The following is a 21018-nucleotide window of genomic DNA, read 5'->3' as shown; positions in this document are numbered from 1 at the left end:
TGTTTTATTTGAAAAAATTTTTCATCTTGTACAATTTGTGATCAGTATGACACTGGGTTAGGGGTTCATTGATGCCCATCTCCTTTCCAAACACACTGCTGACTTTCCTTCTCATCTAGAGATTAATGATGCAAAGGAGTGTGCGTTGGTGGTTGGTGTGTTCCTGCTATTGTTGTAAATGCTCTAATCTTTTACAAAATACTGCTACTTAGAAAAGATTGGGGCACCCAAGTGGACCAGTAGCAAAATTATTTCTCTCTGTCTCTTCTTAATCTCTTTCAACCTCAAAATACAAATGGCATGAGATTTTAGAACCATGGTCCATAAATATTACTGAGTTTGATTGATCTTAACAGAGGTTAGGAATATGATTGGCTACATGTTACAGAAAAACCCAGCTTAACGTGGTTCAACCAGATGAGGTTCACTTTTTTTTCCCCACATGACGTGGAGCCCAGAGTCCGGAGCTCGTGCACTTGGTCTCTGGTTACTTATTCTGGGTCCTTGGCTGCTTATTTCTCTGCCCCACCATCCTTAGGGGTCTGTGTCTATCTCATGGCCCCAAAGTGGCTCCTGCCCCTCCTGGCGTCAGGATCGCATTCCAGGCAGCAGAGAAGGGAAGGTGAGGGGTAAACAGCTCTTCCAGTTACTCTCCTTTTAAAGAGCATTGTCCCCAGTGCCTACAAAGGGTCAGGTGCTTCCGTCTCATTGGCCAGAACTATGTCACATGACCACCCTAGATGCAAGGGAGGTGGGAAAGGATTTATTGATGCATTCAACAAAATCAAATTTCTTTTAGTAAAGTAGTAAAGGAGAAGTATTTATTGGATGGGCAGTGAACATTCTCTTTCTCATACCTTTGACCAAGAATTTCTGTTTCCTGACAGTTTAGAACATCCCTAACTTGTTCTGGATTAGTAAATCCTAGGTAATTAGGCCCCTGAGAGCCTTTCTTCCCCATTAGTTTGGGGGTCAGTCTCTGAGACTCCTGTCTCTAGTATCTCTTTGACTTGAAGTCATTGAGCCCTAAGTGATCCAAGACGTGATTCAGTCCTACTGTGTTACACAGAAATGGAGTGAAATACTCACCAGACCCTTCCCTGTGACCCAGGAAGTGTTCTAAGTTTAGACATCCTTAGGAATGCCTTTGCTTTGACCCTTGGCCACAAGGTGTTGGCACAGCCCGGGATCCTTGTGCCAGCCTTTGTCCTGGAGTGGGAGGAGCCAGGGCTGATCCCAGCTGAGGTTCTTTGCCAGGTTAACATGTTTGTCAAGAGCTGAGACTGCCCAGGACCAAAAGTGCAAAGAGGTCAGAGGTGAGTAGCAACAATTGCCAAAAGGCAGTGAGGCTTCCAGAACCTTCCAAGACCCTTGTCTGGACATTCCTGATCTCATCTCACCAGATACTGTAGCAATCAGGATCCTTCCTTCCCAAGCGCTTAATGAGCTTTGGAGACCTGACTGTCCCAGACTCTTATAGTATACTTTTATAATATACTTTATAGTATATTGACCTTGGTTTTCTTCTCTAAATGTTCCCTAAACGTATCTTGGCTGCCTTTACGATTCTCGAGGGCAGAGAAGGACATACCTTCCTCTCAAAACGTAGAACACAGTTGTAGCCACACTGCACAGATACAGTACTTCTTAAATTTAAATCTTTTGTCTGAGATTGCTGAGAAGAATCTATGGTAGGAAAAAAAATCATAACCTTAAAATCATGGACAACAGGGCTAAAGTCCCTTAGTCATGTCTTGTCCTCAAACCACCACCCCTCACCCCCTGGGCCCATTTTAGTAGTTCTTCATCTGTCTTATCAAAGGCACTGAGATGAAACACTGTTCTTATTTTATATAGTCTGCTTAAGGAAAAAGCCATCCTGTGTCCTTCAAAGATGTCTGGGATGTTTGATTCGTAACCAGCTCTGATGCATGGTATTTTTGAGGTGGGGAAGAAATCACACACGGTTCCTCATTTTCTTACCTGCAACGCATCTGTTACCTTGGGAGAAAAACAGTTGTGCTCACAACTGGAATTGACAACTGTGTTTTTCTTTTTTGCAGTTGGAATAAACTTTTGAGGTCTTTTATTTTTATTTCTTTCAAACTGGTGTACTGTGTTTTCACATAATGTAGTAGCTTTGTAAAATGCCATGATAATTGACAGTAATCCTTCCAAAGAAGGAAGGGGTGAAACTTTGGAGAAGAAGGTATTGAAACTTATCGTTGTTACTCCACTCTCTTTCTCACTATGCAAATCAATGCTTTTTGTTTTGTTTAGAAAGCTCATTTTGTTTTGAAATGAGAACAGTAGTTGGTCCAAAGATATTTGGTTCCTGGGGAACCCACCAAGAGATTCCTGACAGCCAGGGGCACTTCTCCACTGGTTTTGTTTGTCTGTGTTTTCCGAGTGGGCGGATCACATTAACTGGAAAGCCAGGAAACAGACGCATCCTGCACCAGACCTTCTGAATCCAGTCACTAAAGCTAGTTATTGCCGAGTTCCTCTTCTGTCTTTCTGGTGCTTTGTTGAGTGTTTCCGTGTCACCTGGTGTTAGCTTCCTGAATAATTAGTCATTGATCGTAAGTTGTAAAGTTGAGTATTTAGTTCATTTGTAAATAATGCAATTAAGTAATATATTAGGTTTATATCTACTGTCTTTCTATTAATTTTCTCTTTTACCCATTTGTGTTATGTTTCCTTTTCCTGCTTTTTTTGCCTTCTTTTGTACCAATCAAAATGTTCTTTTTTTAATCCCGTTTTCTGTCCTTTTGCTATCATTTACTGGGTCACAAAGGTAGGATGTAGTTAATAGACAAAGATCAAGTCGTTTCTTGTTAATGAATACTTATAACATTTAAATAGAGCAAGGTATGATGACTAGGTTTTGTCTGTTTATTTACCAATATTCCTCTGAGTTCTTTCCTCTCACCCACCTCAAGGTGGGTCAAACAAGTGACTCTTCTTGATTTATCTGACAAAACCAAGAGGGTGAGACTAGAGACCTCTCTTTCATTACAGAAAGGTGCTTCAGAGTGCTTGCTGTAAAATACTAACCATTTATGTCTTTTAAACATGTTGGTTGGAGCAGAGAAACTAGTAATTAAGTTTTCATTCTTGAGGAATTCTTGGTAGAATTTTAAATATAAGAAAGACTGATGGATTGTATCTTGTAGATTTTGAAGCTGTGTTATTGGGGGCATGCAGATTTAGAACTGTGATCTCTTTTTTTGTGGATTTACTCCTTAATATGAAAAGGTTCCATTTATCTTTTGGTTAGTATTTGCATGGAATACCATTTCCCATTCTTTTACTTTCAGCCTTTCTGTGTTCTTATATTTAAGGTGTGTCTCTTAAACACAACATAGAGCTGTATTTTTATTTCATCCAGTCTGAAAATCCTTTTAATTGAGTATTTAGTTCATTTATATATAATGCAATTAAGCAATATATTAGGTTTATATCTACTGTCTTTCTATCAATTTTCTCTTTTACCCATCTGTATTATGTTTCCCTTTTCCTGCTTTTTATTGCTTTCTTTTGTATCAATCAAAATTTTCTTTTTTTATCCCATTTTCTCTCTTTTTTATGTTATTATTGTCATGCGTTTCAAGTCTACGTATATTTTAAGGCATTACTATTATTATTTTGTATAGTTGGTATTCATTCAGCATGTTTTATATTTATTATTGTTTTTCCATCTTTCTTTTAATTTTATGTTTCTCTATAGGATAATTTTCCTTTGGTGCAAAGAACTTCATGTAGAATTTCTTTGGGTATAAGTCTGCTGCAGGTTTTGTTTGTATGAAAATCGTTGACTTCATCTTTGTTTTTGAAGGATGTTTTCTTTTAATATAGAATTCTAGATTGACAGTTATTTTCTTCTTCCAGATGTTATTCTTTTCTCTTTTGATTTCCATCATTTCTGGTGAGAAGTCAGCTTTCAGACTTACTGTTACATCTTTGAAGGTAAAGGTGTCTTTAAAATTTTTTCTCTACCTATGTTTACAATTTTTCTCTTTTTCTATGGTTATTAGCAGTTTTACTATGGATTACATAGGAATGGTTAGCCTTTTATTTATCCTACATTGGATTTTGAGAGCTTCTTGAATTTTTAAAAATTAATTAATTAATTAATTACTTATTTTTGGCTGCTTTGGGTCTTTGTTGCTGTGCATGGGCTTTCTCTAGTTGTGGCGAGTGGGGGCTACTCTTAGTTGTGGTGCGCGGGCTTCTCATTGTGGTGGCTTCTCTTGTTGCAGAGCATGGGCTCTAGGTGCGCGGACTTCAGTAATTGTGGCACGTGGGCTCAGTAGTTGTGGCTCTCGGGCTCTAGAGCGCAGGCTCAGTAGTTGTGGTGCACGGGCTTAGTTGCTCCGTGGCATGTGGGATCTTCCCAGACCAGGGACTGAACCCCTGTCCCCTGCATTGGCAGGCGGATTCTTAACCACTGCGCCACCAGGGAAGTCCCTGAATTCTTAATTTTAGATATTATATTTTTGTTTCAGAGTTTTCATCTTTTTTTATACATTCATTTCTCTACTAGAATTTTTTGTCTTACCTTCTGTTTTCTTCATCTATTTTCATATTTCCAGTTTTCTATTTTTTCCATCTTTTTCTTTTTGTTTTACAATATAATACTTACATTTATTTTGACATTCTTGATACAGGATGTAACTGCTTGCTAACTACAATATCTTGATCACTTGTGGATCTGTTTCTGTTGTCTCTTTTTTGATTTGGCCATGTGGTCTGGTATTTTGCTGTGTTTAGTAACTTTGTTTGAATACAGGACTGTGACTATATAAAACTGTCAAAGCTCCAGATGATGCGATCTTCTTCAAGAGGTGATTCATCCTTTTCTTTTCTAGGCAGAGAAAGTGAGACTGAACCTTTACACTACAGAGGCTGTATGTAGCCTTTGTGAGCCTCAGTCTTATATGGTTTTCCTCTGGTTCCCCAAGGTTTTCAACTGAGAGTCTGCTGTGTTATCTGGAGCCCCTCTCCCTGGCATTTTTCAAACTGTATTCTTTATCTCTGGAGACACATAAACACTCCACTCTGCTTTATAGATGTTTTCATTTTGGTTTTCAGTCCCCTGCGCCATGGAGCCTTAGGAATTGGCATATACACTGGGAGCGGGGTGGGGGGGAAGGGGGGAGAATGGATGAGTGCATGCTAGAAGCTTCCCCAAGTATTTGCACCAGTCTGCCAAACCTTGCTCCTTTTCACCTGCAAGCAGAAGTTCATGACTTCATAATTGTCATTGTTTGGTACACTGTTTATACAAACCCATATTCGAAAACCCTTTACAAAACAGATACACTAGGTTGCAATTTCCCATTTTAGAGAGAATTTGTTGCTTTACAATGGAACTCATTTAAATATAAGATTACTTCTAGGGTAATTAATTATCACTTAGTTTACAAAATTTTCCATTGTACACAGGTTTTCAGGTATGGTATACTTTTAATTAGGCAGAAAACTAGTCTGTATTAATAAAACATCTGCGCTGCAGCATTTTAAAATGCAAATGTATTGCTTGTTAGTAACATGGCAGCTTGAAGTAACTGCTAATAAATAATTTATAGATGACACTTATTTACAGTTAGCAGCACGTATTTGCATACATGTAACCGATGTACCACTTCCTTATTATCCATTTACTGAATATGATCCACTTTCTGAATGTTTTCCCGGAACCACCAATTCTATGATGGAAGAATTTGTATATCGTATCATTACTATGAAAGCAAGTAATTTTGAGTTTATTATTATAGTGTCATTTTCAGAAGGTTCTAAGATCATGTTAAACTTAGTAGTCTTTGTGATTGTCAATTATGTGACATTATGGGTTTAAGAAACACTGGCAGGATATGCACTGAAATATTAATGATGGGATCTCTGTGGGGTAGAATTAAAGCTGGATTTCTCCATCCTTCCTTCCTCTCTCCCTTCCTTACCCTCTCCCTCCTTCCCTCCCTTTTTATACATTTCTGCGTTTTTCAGATTTGGAGAATGTGTTATGTTACAAGCCAAAAGGCAATCAATAGAATGATTAAAAATCAGCTTCTTCAGCGTGAAGACGCATCTCCCTAGCTGAGAGGTCCAGATTACAATCCAAGTCAGCTCCCGTGTTCCGTGGTTACTGAGGATGTTCCCTCACAGCAACTTTAATGTCTGTAGATGCAGGAGCAGAAAGTGGTGATGTACCGTGTGCCAGGCCCACAGATCTGTGTGTTCCTTTGCAGGCTGTATGAAAACAAAGGAGAGGCCGATTTCGTGGAGTCCTTGGTGCAGCTGTTCCGATCCATCAGCGACATGATGGGCGGCGTGTCGGACCAGACCGTCCGGGTGAAGGTAGGTCCTCGGGGCAGCGCCGACCACACTCAGGGCCCCGCTCTTAGATGCAGGACTCCCTGCAGGCCGAGAAAAGCAGGGTCTGCGTGTCCTTCGAAGCCTGGACTTGAGCGGAAGGTTCAGGAGTGGCTTTGCAGTGACCGTGACCGTGGTCCGTGTAATGGGGTTCTTTTTGCTTCCTCTGTAGGTGCTCTCAAATGCTGCCCTTGCTCTTTGCTTCTCGGCAAGGAGAGGTTCTCAGTATCTGAGCAGGTGTGGGAGGCTGAGGCTGTAGGTGCCCCAGGCATCCGTCCGACCTCAGGCTGAGCTATGCTGATAGTGACATATCTTTGTCCCGCCAGCGAGTCTGGAAGAGCGAGCGAGGGATCCGACCTTCCCGTGGTCCTGCTCTTCTCACCACCTTATTATCTGTTCTTGCCCTGTGGTCCTTTGGGAGAAAAGATGCCTGCGTCTCAGGTGGGGTCTGTGTGGTCCTCAGGACACGCCGGCGTGGAGGTGCCAGGAGGTGGGGCGCGGGGAGGGCCCAGGACACACACTCGCCAGCATCCCTGTCTGGCAGTTTCAGTGTCGCTGACTTAGGGCGGAAGAAGCCGTGCGATTTGTGTGTGCTGCCCGTGCTAATTCCTACAAAGGACAAGAATCTTCCAAACGATTAACTAGCAGCTTTCACTCCGTTGCTCCTTGTAGCAGCCTCTATTCTTACTTTCCTCTTTGAATGTGCTTTTACTGTATCATTTCCCAGGAAACATCCTTATGGCTATTACAAATATTGTGGGAAAGTGATTTCCCAGCTTTTAAGTCTGGGACAGAGATGTACGTGCGCTCAGATGTGTTGTGTGACCACAACAGGGCTGTGTGACGGCTCACACGGTTGTTGTGACCAGGGGAGCAGTGTCACGAAACATGAACAGCCACGATGGCCCTTTCATCTCGGAGGTGAAGCTTGCTGTCTGGCAGAGCCGTACCATCCTCGGTATCATGTCTCAGTCTTCATGTCGAGCCGGCGATCCACAGAGCAAGCTATGTGGCGTGTATTTTCAAGTTTTGGCTTAATTATTTTGGCAACTTATTGCCCAAAGCTGCCTTATTGTTTTGAGGTTAAAATTAACAACGTGTCTGGTACATTTACTGCGAAATCCTCTGGCGTTTCTGAAAAACAGACGCAGGGAGTCTAAGAATAGATACAAATGACAGGAAGTTTTGAGCCCAGAAGTCCTGTTTGGTTTCTACATATACTGTTAGATTATTAAGTTTGATTGGGCTTGACTTGTGTCTGCGCACCTCCTTGGATGTCAAGGCATTTAGTAACTGCAGACTTGACAGTCCTTCCTTCAGTGGGGGTTTTATCGTGAGACATGGGTGAATTCAGTGACGTCTGTGCATTGATGCAAACCTTACATCTGCAAGACGGATGACTGAGTTTTACTTGGAATGTTGCCTCCTTGCTGCTAATTTTGTATTTTGTTCTTGCACAATAGGTGCTCCCTCGACTTCTGAAATTTAAGAATTCCCTTCACGGGATCCTGTTTTTGTGTCGTTTTAACTTTTTACGTTTTGCTCTGTTGAAGTGGGAATACAAGTGTGAGTCATCGTACGTAGAGGAAATATGAAAAAGACTGGCATTTCTTAGGGGTTTAAACGTTGTTTCCCAAGGGTGGCCCCTGTTGGCTGTTTTGATCTTGGAGATGATCTCATTTGTGAGTAGGGGGTCAGCGTGCTCCGTGCCTTCCTGGTGTCGTTCAGCGTGACCTGATGGACTTGTGGGGTGGGAGTGGCCGTTCTGAGCTCCCTGCCGCCACCCTTCTCAGACCTGTAAGAACCACTTACACCCACCTTGCGGATTCAAGTCAGCATTTTATGCCTCAGTGAAGGGAGAGACGAGAGGAGTTTCTGATAATAATTAACTGCAGGATAAACACAGCATCCAAGTAGAATTTTCAACAGCTCCGCCTTCCACTGCACTTGGAGTTTTTAGCAGGGTCGTTTAACTTAAGCAGGAGCGTACTTGGGTACGTTTTTGTTACGTGGGAGAGGGAACCACGGTGAATGTGTGGGCGATGCTCTGCCAGGTGGCCTCAGGTCTCCTCCACTTCTAGATCCTGCTCTGGGGCCCCCATGTGGTTCTAGAGACACACTCACTATTGTGCTGCTTTACGATCCCTCAGTTCATGACCCCCAACCTCAGAGCTGCTGCCAAATCCTTAAAACAATTCTTTATATGGTAAATAACATGAAAAATTACCACTTTAACCACTTTTATTTATTTATTTATTTATTTATTTATGGCTGTGCTGGGTCTTCGTTTCTGTGCGAGGGCTTCCTCTAGTTGCGGCGAGCGGGGGCCACTCTTCATCGCGGTGCGCGGGCCTCTCACTGTCGCGGCCTCTCTTGTTGAGGAGGACAAGCTCCAGACGCGCAGGCTCAGTAGTTGTGGCTCACGGGCCTAGTTGCTCCGCGGCATGTGGGATCCTCCCAGACCAGGGCTCGAACCCGTGTCCCCTGCATCGGCAGGCGGACTCTCAACCACTGCGCCACCAGGGAAGCCCTGACCACTTTTAAGAGTATCGTTCTGTGACATGAAAGACATTCACGTGGATGTGAAACCATTGCCACCATCCGTCTCCGGAGCCCTTCTCATCTCCCCAGACAGAAACTCGGTACCTGTTACACCGTAGCTCCCGCTTCCTCCCCTCCTCCCAGCCCCTGACAGCCACCGTGCTGCTGTGTGTCTCTATGAACTTGAGTATTCCAAGTTCCTCGTACAAGTGGAATCATACCGTACATGTCCTTTTGTGACTGGCTTCTTTTACTTAGCCTAATGTCCTCACGGTTCATCCATGTTGGGGCAGGTGTCAGAATTTCCTTCCTTGCTGAGACAGAATTGTATTCCATTGCATGTATCTAACAAATTTTGTTATTCATGCACCTTTTGACGGCCACTTGGGTTCTTTGCACCTTTTGGCCTTTGTGAATGACGCTGCTGTGAAAGTAAGTTTACAGGTAACTAGCTGTTCAAGCCCTGCTTTCACTTCTTTTGGGTCTATGCCAGATGTGGAATTGCTGGGTTGTATGTGTAATTTTTTGAGGAATTACCATGTCATTTTCCACAGCAGCCGTACCATTTTATTTTTTATAAAAATTAAAAAAAAAAGATCTCTCGTTCCATTTATCTTAACAGTATTTCTGGCAGCTTCTCAAGCTTGAGGCTCGTTACCCACCCCCCTCCACCTTTAGCAAATGCTGCTGGTCTGTCTGCTGTGCTGAAAATATCGTCTAATACCTGTCCAACATCACCTTTCCTTCCGAAGAAGACGAGCCCATTCTACTACCGGAAACTAACCCTCCACTTGTGTTGAGTTCTCCCCTACCTGCCCCTTCCTCTGGGGTCCTGATGGATCCCTCACCCTTTCCTCTCAGTCTGGAATCTTCTGTCTGCACATCAGATTGCCCCTTTCACGTGCCTACAGCCACCCCCAGACATTCTCCGCATTCAGCAGGTGCTTCGGGGAGCCTTCTTGGCCATCACACTTCTCCGTCTCCTCCCCTCCCCCTGAGCAGGTCCTCGTCCCTGTGGCCAGCGCCGTCTGGTCCTGTTCTCTGCTCTACGCTGTGCGGTCACCGCCTGCCTCCCCCACGCATGACCCAGTGGCACTTCACCTGCAGCATCTCCAAGCCAGACGCGATCACCCTCTTCCGTTGCCTTCTCTGCCTTTGCTCACCTTGGCCGTGCCTACCACGAGCCACTGTGTGTCCGGTGCTCAGTTACTCTTGATGAAATTATGGCAGAACCTCTCTTTACTCACTACACCCTCAGTGCTGTACCTGCCCTTCTTGTTCCCTGACTGTATTTCAGCGTTTCCCTAAAACTCACATCTGGCAATGGACTTGTTTTTCTCAGGAAGCTGTGATGTTCTCCAGCTGCCTTGGAGAAATGGGTCAGGTTCCAGGTTCTGCCGTTCAGAATCTTCACAGTCAATCCAGCCAACTCTCCTAGCCTTTGATTCTTAGAGACACGAGTAGAGTGCCCCTCTGGATGCTTGGAAGCCACCCGGAGGATTAATTCCAAAGGTTGATAGAAAGAAGCATGAGCTCCAGGGGCTGATATTCATCGATCACTTGCCATCCTGAGTGCTTTATGTTTATCATCTTCTATGGTCCTTACAGTAATTCCGTTCCGTAGGTACTGTCATTGATTTTAGGTGAAGACACCTAGAGCTGTTAATGAACTTGCCCAAGGCCATGGGACCAGGCAGAGGGATAATTTAAGCCCACGTTGCCCGGATCCAGAGCCACATCCTTCCATTCAGTTCCCCCAGAGAGGGTCACTGGGCACCAGCGATCCGATGGCTCAGAAACAGGGCCTAAAGTGGTTGTCCACATCAACGGACAACAGCTCTGGATCAGATGCTTTGGGGCTGTAAAGACATCAGCTTCGTTCCCTGTGGAGCTTTTCATCGGAGTGGATATGTCCTGTGTTTTTTGGCATAAAGCAATGAAAAAACTTGGACGCTATGCCAGCAGAAATTGGCTGTGTCTGGAGGGAGGTAAAGGTGGTCCTGAGGCTTCTTGGAGGATGGGTCTCGGTGATGGGCCCCCTGCATTGGCCACAGAGGCTTCTGTTTCTTCACCACTCGTGGACTGCAGTGCTAGATTTGGGGCACTTGGGGTTTTGCCATCAGAATTAACACAGGCACTGACATTTTCACTCTTTTCCACAAATCTTACAACTCTGTGGAATGATCCTGGAAAAGACTACCCTGTGAACTAGGCATAGCCTCCCTAGAAATTTCTAGAACTTTCTGTTGAGGGAAACATTGACCCTGATCCACAATAAAAATGCATTGTTGGGCGGGTCTCTGTGTGTGTGTGTGTGTGAAGCTGAAAAGTCTTTCATGAAAAAGTTCTAACCTTTTATTCCATGGGATGTACTCTGGCATTTTCTATTCTATTCTGGTATCCTTTAGTCTATTCTGAACTAATGTATTTCACTAAAAAAAAAAATTGCTGGTTGACAGGCACTAAATTTATTTCCTGAACAGCGAACGTATCTCAACCCACATTTGAAAAACACTGCTCTTTACCGTTGTTTCTATTTCTTCCACCCTCTTGTTCGGTTTAGTATGAAATATTATTAGTGTTCTGTGTGTCTTCCATTGTAAAGACACAGGTTCCCTGGTGCTCAGTGAATTCCCCTACCAGCATGTGGATTGGACTGGGGTGAAGATTAATTGAATTTGAGGCTCCTGAGCTGAGATGGGCACACAGATGCGTGAGGCTTTGCCTTCCTTCCAGGGGGCTGCCCCTTGGGTGCCAGCTTCCCTGTTGCTTGCCTTTCTGACCCCTGGTGGTGCCACTTCTGTCTGGGCTTCTCCGGGAAGAACTGTGTTGGAAATAAGCTATACGGTAATCACAGTAAATGCAGTTGTTGGGTGAGTTTTGCCCTCCAAGAAGCGTGGTTTTCATTTCCTTAAATGTAAAATAGCTAGCTAGTGGGAAGCAGCCGCATAGCACAGGGAGATCAGCTCGGTGATTTGTGACCACCTAGAGGGGTGGGATAGGGAGGGTGGGAGGGAGAATAAAATATTTTCCTCACTTTTTTTTGAGGGTGGGGGTTGGTGGTTGTTGATTGTGTTGATTGGTCCAGGATGCCGCAGATGTGAGTCAGGGCTTTGCTTGCAAGTCTGTCATCATTTGTCCAAGATGGCTTGGATGGTGACTTTCCAGGTCACGTGTCCATTTGGGGGGAAGGCTTTTTGAACCAGGATACTCAGCAGTTGAAGGCTGGCAGCTCAGGAGAAGACAGCCATGAAGGGAACGGCCACATTTGATTGAGAATCAGCAACGGGCCAGGCCTTCTGGAGAGTTCTCCTACTAACAGGGAGGAGAGGGTGGTTCCAGTCTCCAGGGGCCGAGCGGACCAAGCCATGCTTGGAAGTGACACCAGTCTCCTCGGACTGCTGCAACTAAGTACCACAAACATGGCAGCTTGAAACAGAAATTTATTCCTTCTGGGTGCTTGTCTTAGTTTGGGCTGCTGTCACAGAATATCATAGACTGGGTGGCTTATAAACAACAGAAATTTATTCCTCACGTTTCTGGAGCCTGGAAGTCCAAGATCAGGGTGCTGTCAGGGCAGTGTTCTGGTGAGAGCCTTCCTCTGCATTGCCCACAGCTGACTTCTTTCATCCTCACGTGGTGGATAGCAGAGATACGAAGCAAGCTCTCTTGTGACCCTTATAAGGGCACTAATCACATTATGAGGACCCCACCCTTCTGACCTCACCTAATCCTAATCACGTACCAAGATCCCGCCTCCTAGTCTATCACATAGTGGGGCTGGGTTTCAGCCTATGAATTGAGGGCTCAGGGCACAAACATTCAGACATTCTGTAAGAGAACCTGTTCTGTTCCTCCCAGTGTCTGCTGGGTGCCGTGGTCCTTGGCAGCCCTGGCTTGTTGATGGGTCACACCCATCTCTATCTACACCTTTACACGGTGTTCCCCATGTGTGTCTGTGTCTTTGTCTCCTCTTCACATAGGGACACCAGTCACATTGAATTTCGGGCCCACTCTGCTCCATTGTGACCTTACATTAACTCGATGGCATCTGCTAAGATCCTAGTTCCAAGTAAGGTCACATTCACAGGTACCAGGGGTTAGAATCTGAATATAGCTTTTTCTGGGATAAAATTGAACCTACAATAGAGGTCAATGTAGAATCATCATGGATGCCAACGGCACCCCGGCCAGTGGTTGATGAACAGCTGGAGAGGAAGCTTACCCTGGCCCAGGTTCCTGTAGCCGTCTGGACCCCAGAGGAGCTGGAGACCCGCGCTTCTCAGCCCTCAGTGTGTGCACATGCATCACCTGGGGGTCTTGTGAAAATGCAGATTCCCCCTTGGTAATTCCAGGGAGGGGGTCGAGGGTTTTCATTTCCAGTCATCACCCAGTGAGTGCAGCTGTTGTTGGCCCCTGGCCACACTTTGAGGTGGGTGTGGTTGGATCTCACCTGCACATTGAGTGTCCTGGCTGCCCTGGAGGGTGGGGGGCGTGGGAGTCCAGGCAGGTGCAGGTGTTCCCCTCGGGGCTGGCTTCACCTGCGCCACCAGCCCTCTGCTGCCTGATGTTCTGGACTATTCTGATTTCACAAGTTTTCCTTATGCGTAGATGATAAGACACTTGCAAGTGAAGTCATGGCTCGCATCAAAAAAGAAGCAGCAGCCAAAAAAAAAAAAGTTGAAGAAAACATTCTAGGTCGTTTGCTTGGTAAACCTTTGGCTCAAAATGCTTCCAATTTGAACTCACCCAACACTGGGGCTTCCAGCTTCCCCCAGTGTATAATGTGGAGAGCATTCGCCCAGTGTTGAATTTCTGGAATCTCTCTTTTGGCCAGAGTTCCTTGCAGGGGACTTGTACAGTCTTCTTGGCTGTAGCCCCAGGACACTTGAGATACCACCCATGTGGGCAGACTTTGTCTGGAGCTGTCTGGATGGAGACACTTGTTTCCTGACCACCTCCCTGCCCCCATTTGTAGTGGACAGGACTTTGCAGCGGCAGCAGAAATGCAGCCTTAGCGGAAAGCAAAATCATTTCTGTTCTCCACTCTCCTTCAGCAAACCAACCGTTTGTGTTGGTTTTCTACCTAAGTTATGGTGCACGTGCGTGAGAATTTTTATGGTTACAACCTAGATGAGGTGCGCTTTACTCCCTTTTTATCATTATATCATGAGTGCCTTTCCACATTAATGAGTTGTAGTTGTAACGGCTCTGTGGCAGTTCAGAGCACGTGCCTGCATTGATGTGCGTTCGTTTGCTTAATCAAATGATTTTCCCTCATTAATTTTTCCATTGTTGAGTACTAGGATTTTTGCTTTTAGCATTTTAGGCCTGCAGTGAATGATTTCATTGAGAAGTAGTTGGTGGCATTGATCTTTCCTTTAATTTTGTGGTGGGTTTCCTCCATGTTCTTTACCCTCATGTGCCTGCCTGTGTTTGGGGACAGGGCTTTAATTTGGGACCGCAGGATTTCAGGCCTTTCCTCGCCACCTTGCCTGTCCTGCCCCCTGCAGTGATGCTTTCTAGTGGAAAAGCACTCCTTTCAATTCGTGGCTTCAGAGCTCAGGCACCTGGAGGGATTGCCTTCTCCTGGCCCCTGACCTTGGCCTTCAGGGGTCTCTCCCCCAGCTCCCCTTCCTTATCCAAGCCTTCTGCCCACCTCTTCCACCAGGCAAGGTGCCCCCCAGCCCTTTTCTCCTTCCTCCATCACAGTCAGGATTTATTCAGTGCTCTGTGAAACTGAGCAGGTCTCATGGATGGCTTTATGCCTAGCCCCTCATTGTTCATTTATTGGCTCATTTGTTTTAAAAATTCATTTACTACTATGTTCATTCTGTGTGCCAGGCGCTGGGCACACACATATAATACAGCTGTGGGCCTTGTTCTCATCGTGATTACATTTAAGTCAGCGAGACAGATATTAATCAAATCACCATACCCACACACATATATTGTTGTACGATTTTAAGCAAACCATAGACATAAGTCTCTAATATTAGATTGTAAAAGGTCCTTTTGCGGAAAGTGAGGGATAGGATGACCAGGGATATCAGGGGATGGGGAAGAGTTGGGGGGTACAAGGAAGGTTTCAAGGAGGAGTTGGGTGAAGAAAGCATGAGGTGGGGGAAGTTCCAGGTAGAGGCCAGTAGACAGGAGAGTATTTGCTGCTTTCAAGGACTGGCCATAAGATCAGTGGTTGTGGCTGGATGGGGTGGGCAGTGAGCCAGCGAGGGCTGGGGGGAGAGGATGGAGAGGCGGGGGAGGTGCTTGGGGCAGAATGCTGTGGTCCTGCTCAGGGTCCGTGGGCGCCACCAAAACGGGCGTGGTCAGGTCAGACTTGGCTTCTCAAAGGGTCATCTGGCTGCTGTCTGCAGAATGGGCTGGAGCAGTTAAGAGAGGACACGGTGGGGTGAGAGGCTGTCATGAAGTCCAGGTAAGAGACCATGGGGCTGGGGCTAGAGTGGGCTTCTTTCCTTTAGCACTATTGACATTTGGGCCCAACCTTCTTGGTTGTGGGGCTGTCTTATGCACTACAGATGTTTAGCAGAATCCGTGGCCTCAACACGCTAGATGCATTCCCTAGCGTGACAACCAATGATGTGTCCAGATATTGCTCAGTGTCTCCTGGGGTTGAGATGGGGGCAGAATTGCCCCTGTTTGAGACATTGGGCTCCAGTATTGGTGATGAGTTTTGAGAAGGAGGAAGAGACTTGCTGGTATAATTTACGGACTACGGTGGTGGCTCCAATGTGGGAGATGAGGAAGAGGTAGGGCGGTGTCATCACCTCCCAAATCGTTGGCTTAAGCCACTGTGCGATGGAGAGACACCTTAAGAAGCGGGTGAAGGGACTTCCCTGGTGGTGCAGTGATTAAGAATCCACCTGCCAATGCAGGGGACACGGGTTCAAGCCCTGGTCCAGGAAGATCCCACATGCCGTGGAGCAACTAAGCCCGTGCGCCACAACTACTGAGCCTGCACTCTAGAGCCCGCGAGCTACAACTACTGAGCCTGTGTGCCACAACTACTGAGCCTGCATGCCTAGAGCCCGTGCTCTGCAACAAGAGAAGCCACCGGAATGAGAAGCCTGCACACCGCGACAAAGAGTAGCCCCTGCTCGCCGTAACTAGAGAAAGCCTGCACGCAGCAACGAAGACCCAACGCAGCCAAAAATAAATAATAAATAAATAAATAAAATTATTTAAAAAAAAAATAAAGAAGCGGGTAAAGATTCTAGAATATTTGGACCTTGAGGGTGGGCTTCTCCTGAGACCCAGCTTCAAAGTTATCTCTTTCTGAGAACTGCTGTGCTAGTAACGCTGCTTCACTCCATCACGGGAAACATGTTCCTGTGCAGCCGTCATGTGCTGATAAAGTCCTTATTTACACGCATTTTGGGTACCTACCTGACATTTCTGACTACATGACCATCGTTTAGGACTGGGCTCTCATTTTCCGGTTCTCTTTAGACAGCGTCCAGTTTCCACCCCTTGTCTGGTGTCTACTCAGTGGTGCTGCTGGCTGGGTGGCTGGAGGTGTCTACAGAGAGACAGAGCTTGTTGCTATTGGATGCTTGGTTACGTTACATAATACAGTGGAGGAAAGTACCAAACCCAGACTCCTATATGGTTTGGAGAGATCTTACCCGCTGCTTTTGTGCAGGTGGATTAGGGAGCCTGAGATAATCCTAATCCCTTCAATTTGTGCAGCTCTCCCACTCGTCAGAACCTTTCAGTGAACCTTCCTGTGACCCTCCCAGCGCTGCCAGGGCACCCCGTTCAAAGTAATAATGAAAAAGCATGCAGAAGGGAGGGGCAGGAAACACGATCATGTAAAGTCAGTGAGTTCAGTAGCAGAGGCGTCGATGGAGACATTTAGAACCCACATCCACTGGCTCTTCTCTGCAATCTTCACATTGCAGCTGCCCTGTGGAGCGCCTTCCAAGATTTTGTTCTAGGAAAGATGAGGGGGTTTAGAACAGAGTCTAAAGCAGTCTGACCATCTAAAGCAGGGTCTCCCGGGTGAACTGAAGGCACAGGGTCTGCAAAGGTCACGTGCACCTTGCTTGTGGAATGCTACTTATAAGTGCATGTGCTCCTAGGTTCTTTTTGTATTGTGAGTTTCTGTGGATTGAGGCTTCTTTTGATTGCAAATGACGTAAACCTCAAACAAGAGCTAAATAAATGGCAAGATATTCCAGTTTATGGGTAAGAAGACTCACTATTGTTAAGATGTCAGATCTTCCCAACTTGATCTGTAGGTTCAATGCCGTCCCAAGTCAAAGTCCCAGCAAGTTACTGTGTCACTATTGACAAAAGTGACATGAAGAGGGCAGAAGACCCAGAACATTCCTCTCCATACTGAAGGAGAACAACATCAGAGAACCGACACTCCTTGACTTCTGGTCTTCTCTGGAAAGCTACAGTAATCTAAATGCATAAACCCGACTCACATTCACTTCAGAAAGAAGGAAAATAACTGATTCATGTCATTGGGGAGGCCAAGGCGTTAGTCATGACTGTGTCCAGGGGTTGAAAGAGATCCTCCCTCTCGGCTCAGTACTTTCTTTTCTCTGCTTGAGGGAAGAATGGCCACCACTAGTCAGAGGCTTGTAGTTTTCTTACTATTTGTAATCCTAGAGGACCCAGAATGACTGTCTAGCTTTTCACGGCCAAAACCATCCACAGAAAGAACCCTCACTAACCATCTTCCTGTAAAGGAAGGGACCATCCCTGAAAGGAAAAGACAAGTTGAAAAGAGCAATGGGGGCTTCCTGCTGCAGAGAGTAGAGAGAGAGGGGTAAAGGCAGCTTAGTAGGGGGGCTGACGTGACATTTGTGAGGGTAGCTGAAGCCAGTGCAAATTAGTGACCTTGTCAAATGGCTTCTGTAGCTATTTTCCGGACTGTCTGCTGGGCTGATGGAAAGGGTAGTAAAAGCCTTCATTTAGGCTTGGTGTTCCAGCCGGCATGCCAAGTAGCCCAAGCTGAGGCCTGAGAGGAGAATATACCCTTAAATATGCCCAGGAAGAATTTTATTGAGAAACGAGTCAGCTAGTGCTAGAGCATTAGCAAGTGTGAAAAAAAAAATTTCATACTTGAGCTTAAAAAATCATCAGCTCCATTATACTTATATCAAATAATTATAAAATTTCATGAAAGCTATTTTTCAGAACTTTATGATGGAATAAATTATTTTTGTGCATGTATGGACGAAATCTTGGACTTTATGTTGAATTGCAAAAGTGCTCAAGTAGTTAACATTGGGAAATCAGGGAACTGAGGAGTGAAAAAGTCATACCTGAGTTTTTCCAGGAATTTATGAGGGGACAGAATGGTTCTGTGACGGAGGGTCAGCCCATTGCTTTCCCATTCTTCAGCCCATTGCTTTCCCCATGATATCCCAAATCAGAAATTAAGCTTATACCTTACACTGTAAACCTGAGAATCCTGTGCCAGGCAGAATAATTTTGATGAGAATCTGAGCAGTATTATTCTCGATGAACTGTGAATGTGACACTTTTATAATTCAAGTAGAATTATTTTTCCCTTGGGAAATCCTATGCATTCAATATGGTACACTGCATTAGGGAAAAGGTAAAGGAAAGAAAAGGCTATAAAAGGCATATCTTGTTAAAATAAAGCAGTTTTTATTCTTGCCTGTGTAATCTTTAGATACAGTGATTGATTCTTAGAGGTACTAATATTTTTTTTGAAACGTAAATTGTCTTCTCTCTAGTTTAATGATTAGGGAAGAACAACAGCCCCCATTGTCTGATTAAATAAAACATAACTGAAGTGTAATTAATTTTTGAAAATGAGATTTTCATAGAAAATCTCAGGAAATACACGTTGTGACATTACACATTTTATATGGTCACCACTCAAGATGAAGTACAAAGATCATATGACTGAGAAATTAGGTGACCGCCAAGTCTGTCCTTTGTTTTTCTTTTAAACGATTCATTTTGAGATGGAAAAAAAAGTACTATTCCTGCTGCCATTTGTCAGGCTGGTCATCTCGTTAGTTCCTGGTAGGTCATGACTCTGCTGATGTGTTCCCATCAATGCATCCTTAAGGGGAGCAGCTTCATGAATCCATTACCCTTGGCAATCACCTTGCTGATTTACGTGGTCTACCAGTTGGCCCCTTCTCCTTTCTCCTGCCTTATTTTTTCTGGACCTGAAGATAAACCACTGATTCAGCAGTACGTCGGAGGGCTCCAGGTTATATGATTTATTTACTGAAATTTGCCCTTTGGGTGTGTTTCGGATGTGAGTGTCAGGCACTTACCCCTTCTAGTTTCCCAGCTTCCTACAATTTCCTCTGCAGCCAGAGGTACCCCTGGGGCAGTGGGCAGGTCTGTGTGGCAGCGAACTGGGGTGGGAGCTGAGTGTACTTTGTGCTTCATTATTAAAACTTTGCCTAGCGCAGAACCTTGAGCTAACAGAAACTATAGGACTATTTTTAAATGAAAATTTCATTTCTTTATTTTGATTGCTTCTCAAAGACAGGTAACAAAAAAGAGTAAAGTACCATAAAATAACACACATAAATCTACCAGTGAGAGATTACTCACTGTCAGCCCTTTGGTCATGATTGTGTCTGAATTCTTTCTGTTTCTGTATGGATTATACATGTGATTTCCAATAAGCCGGTGATAAATACTTGGCCAGTGCTGTCCCCTGCTTTGTTTGCCCGCACAGCATGTATGCACTTCTTTCTACAGAATAGATACCTTCCTATTGACACAGAGAGACTTGCTGCTTGGACCAAATCAGGATCCAGTGAAATGCTGATAAATTCAGAACTACTTGACAGTACATGACACAAAAAAGCTCAGTCAAAATGATCAGCAGTCATAATTAAGGAAAAGCAAAGAACCAGAAAGCAGGGGTCTCCGTGTAAACCTCAGTGGGAACCTTGGAGTTCAAGGCCTAAGGCAGCATCAGTGCTGATGGTCTGGGGAGGGTCTGCAGGTGTGCTTCTGTGGCTCTAGGGCAGCCCTGGTTCTCCGTGATGCACCTGAGGCCTCTGACGTCCTTTCCATTCCTCCTGGTTCTCTTCTTGCTGCGAGGGATGGGCCTGCCTCTTGTGCTTGCTTCACCTGCGTTGGCCTATCCAGGTGGGCCTCAGCCCCGCCCACAGCCACTCAGCACCGCCCACTGCCCCTGAGCAGGCTTCCTCCTCTTCCTCCAGGACCCGCCCCTTCCTTCTTTCTTCCCGGGGGCCGTGTCCACGTTGGGCTTGCGCCTGCTCGTTTCTCTGTGGGCACAGGACTTCTTCAGTGACTCCGACAAATTCCTCCCTGCCTTCTTGCCTGGAGTTTCGCCGTGTTTTGCAGGCTTCCACGGATGGAGGAGGGTAGGTGCCAGTAGCCTGCGTGTCCACAGTGAGGAGGGACCTGGTGCCTCTGTGGGAGCGGCCAGGTGGATTATTCTTGGGGGAAAAAATGTTGCGGTAACTTAAACATCTGTGCGGTGTTTGCCTGATGTTTATTAAATTCTTACCGAGAAAACAACCTTAAGCGCGTCTCCAGGTCTGCTTTAGATGTTGCGATCTTCATGATGTTACTGTCAGATTTAGTAGTTTAATATATATGCACTTTTAACACGTATGCAGAGGTGGTGTGGATTGGATTACTTGGCTTTATAGCTTGTTAAATGCTCATTTGGTGCCAGCTGTGGACTGGTCCTGGCCCAAGGACATGAGGAATACACATTGGAAGGTGTAGCCTTCTGTCTGCAGGAGAGGAAAGCAGGTATTTGGTCCGCAAAATAGGTAACAGATGAGGTGGTGCATTATTGCATCATTGGGCATCCAGATGGGAGACTGCAGGCCAGACAAGGACCCAGAGAAAGTGGAGGTGGCCTGAGATCACCAGATAAGGCATGGTGGGAGCAGATAGGGCTGGCTCTGAACTTTAAGGGTTGGTAGGAGTAGAGATAAGCAGACATTCCAGGGAGGGGGGCAGAAGGTTGGGGATGGGAGGGAGAAGGAAAAGAAGGAGAGGGTGGGATGGCGGGAACGGGTTGGTTTTGTGAGAAGACCGCATGCCAGGGGCTGGAGTGGCCAGCTGCATCAGGGGCAGGGCGGCGGGCAGCCT

The 21018-nt window shown here is 45.5% G+C and overlaps 1 protein-coding gene across 2 annotated transcripts in view; it reads left to right on the top strand.

Moving 5' to 3' along the window:
- DOCK1 (dedicator of cytokinesis 1) overlaps nt 1-21018 on the top strand; it is a 532415-nt gene that overhangs the window by 124011 nt on the left and 387386 nt on the right. For both annotated transcript variants that reach the window (XM_057531553.1, XM_057531554.1), the window contains exon 23: nt 6252-6360. In XM_057531553.1, coding sequence (XP_057387536.1) covers nt 6252-6360 — 109 coding nt within the window. The remainder of the gene's footprint in view (nt 1-6251; nt 6361-21018) is intronic.

Source organism: Balaenoptera acutorostrata, chromosome 16 (genome assembly GCF_949987535.1).
Source record: "Balaenoptera acutorostrata chromosome 16, mBalAcu1.1, whole genome shotgun sequence".
NCBI lineage: Eukaryota > Metazoa > Chordata > Mammalia > Artiodactyla > Balaenopteridae > Balaenoptera > Balaenoptera acutorostrata.
The sequence above is the reverse complement of the archived record's forward strand: the minus strand, read 5'-3'. Positions and strand labels throughout refer to the sequence as shown.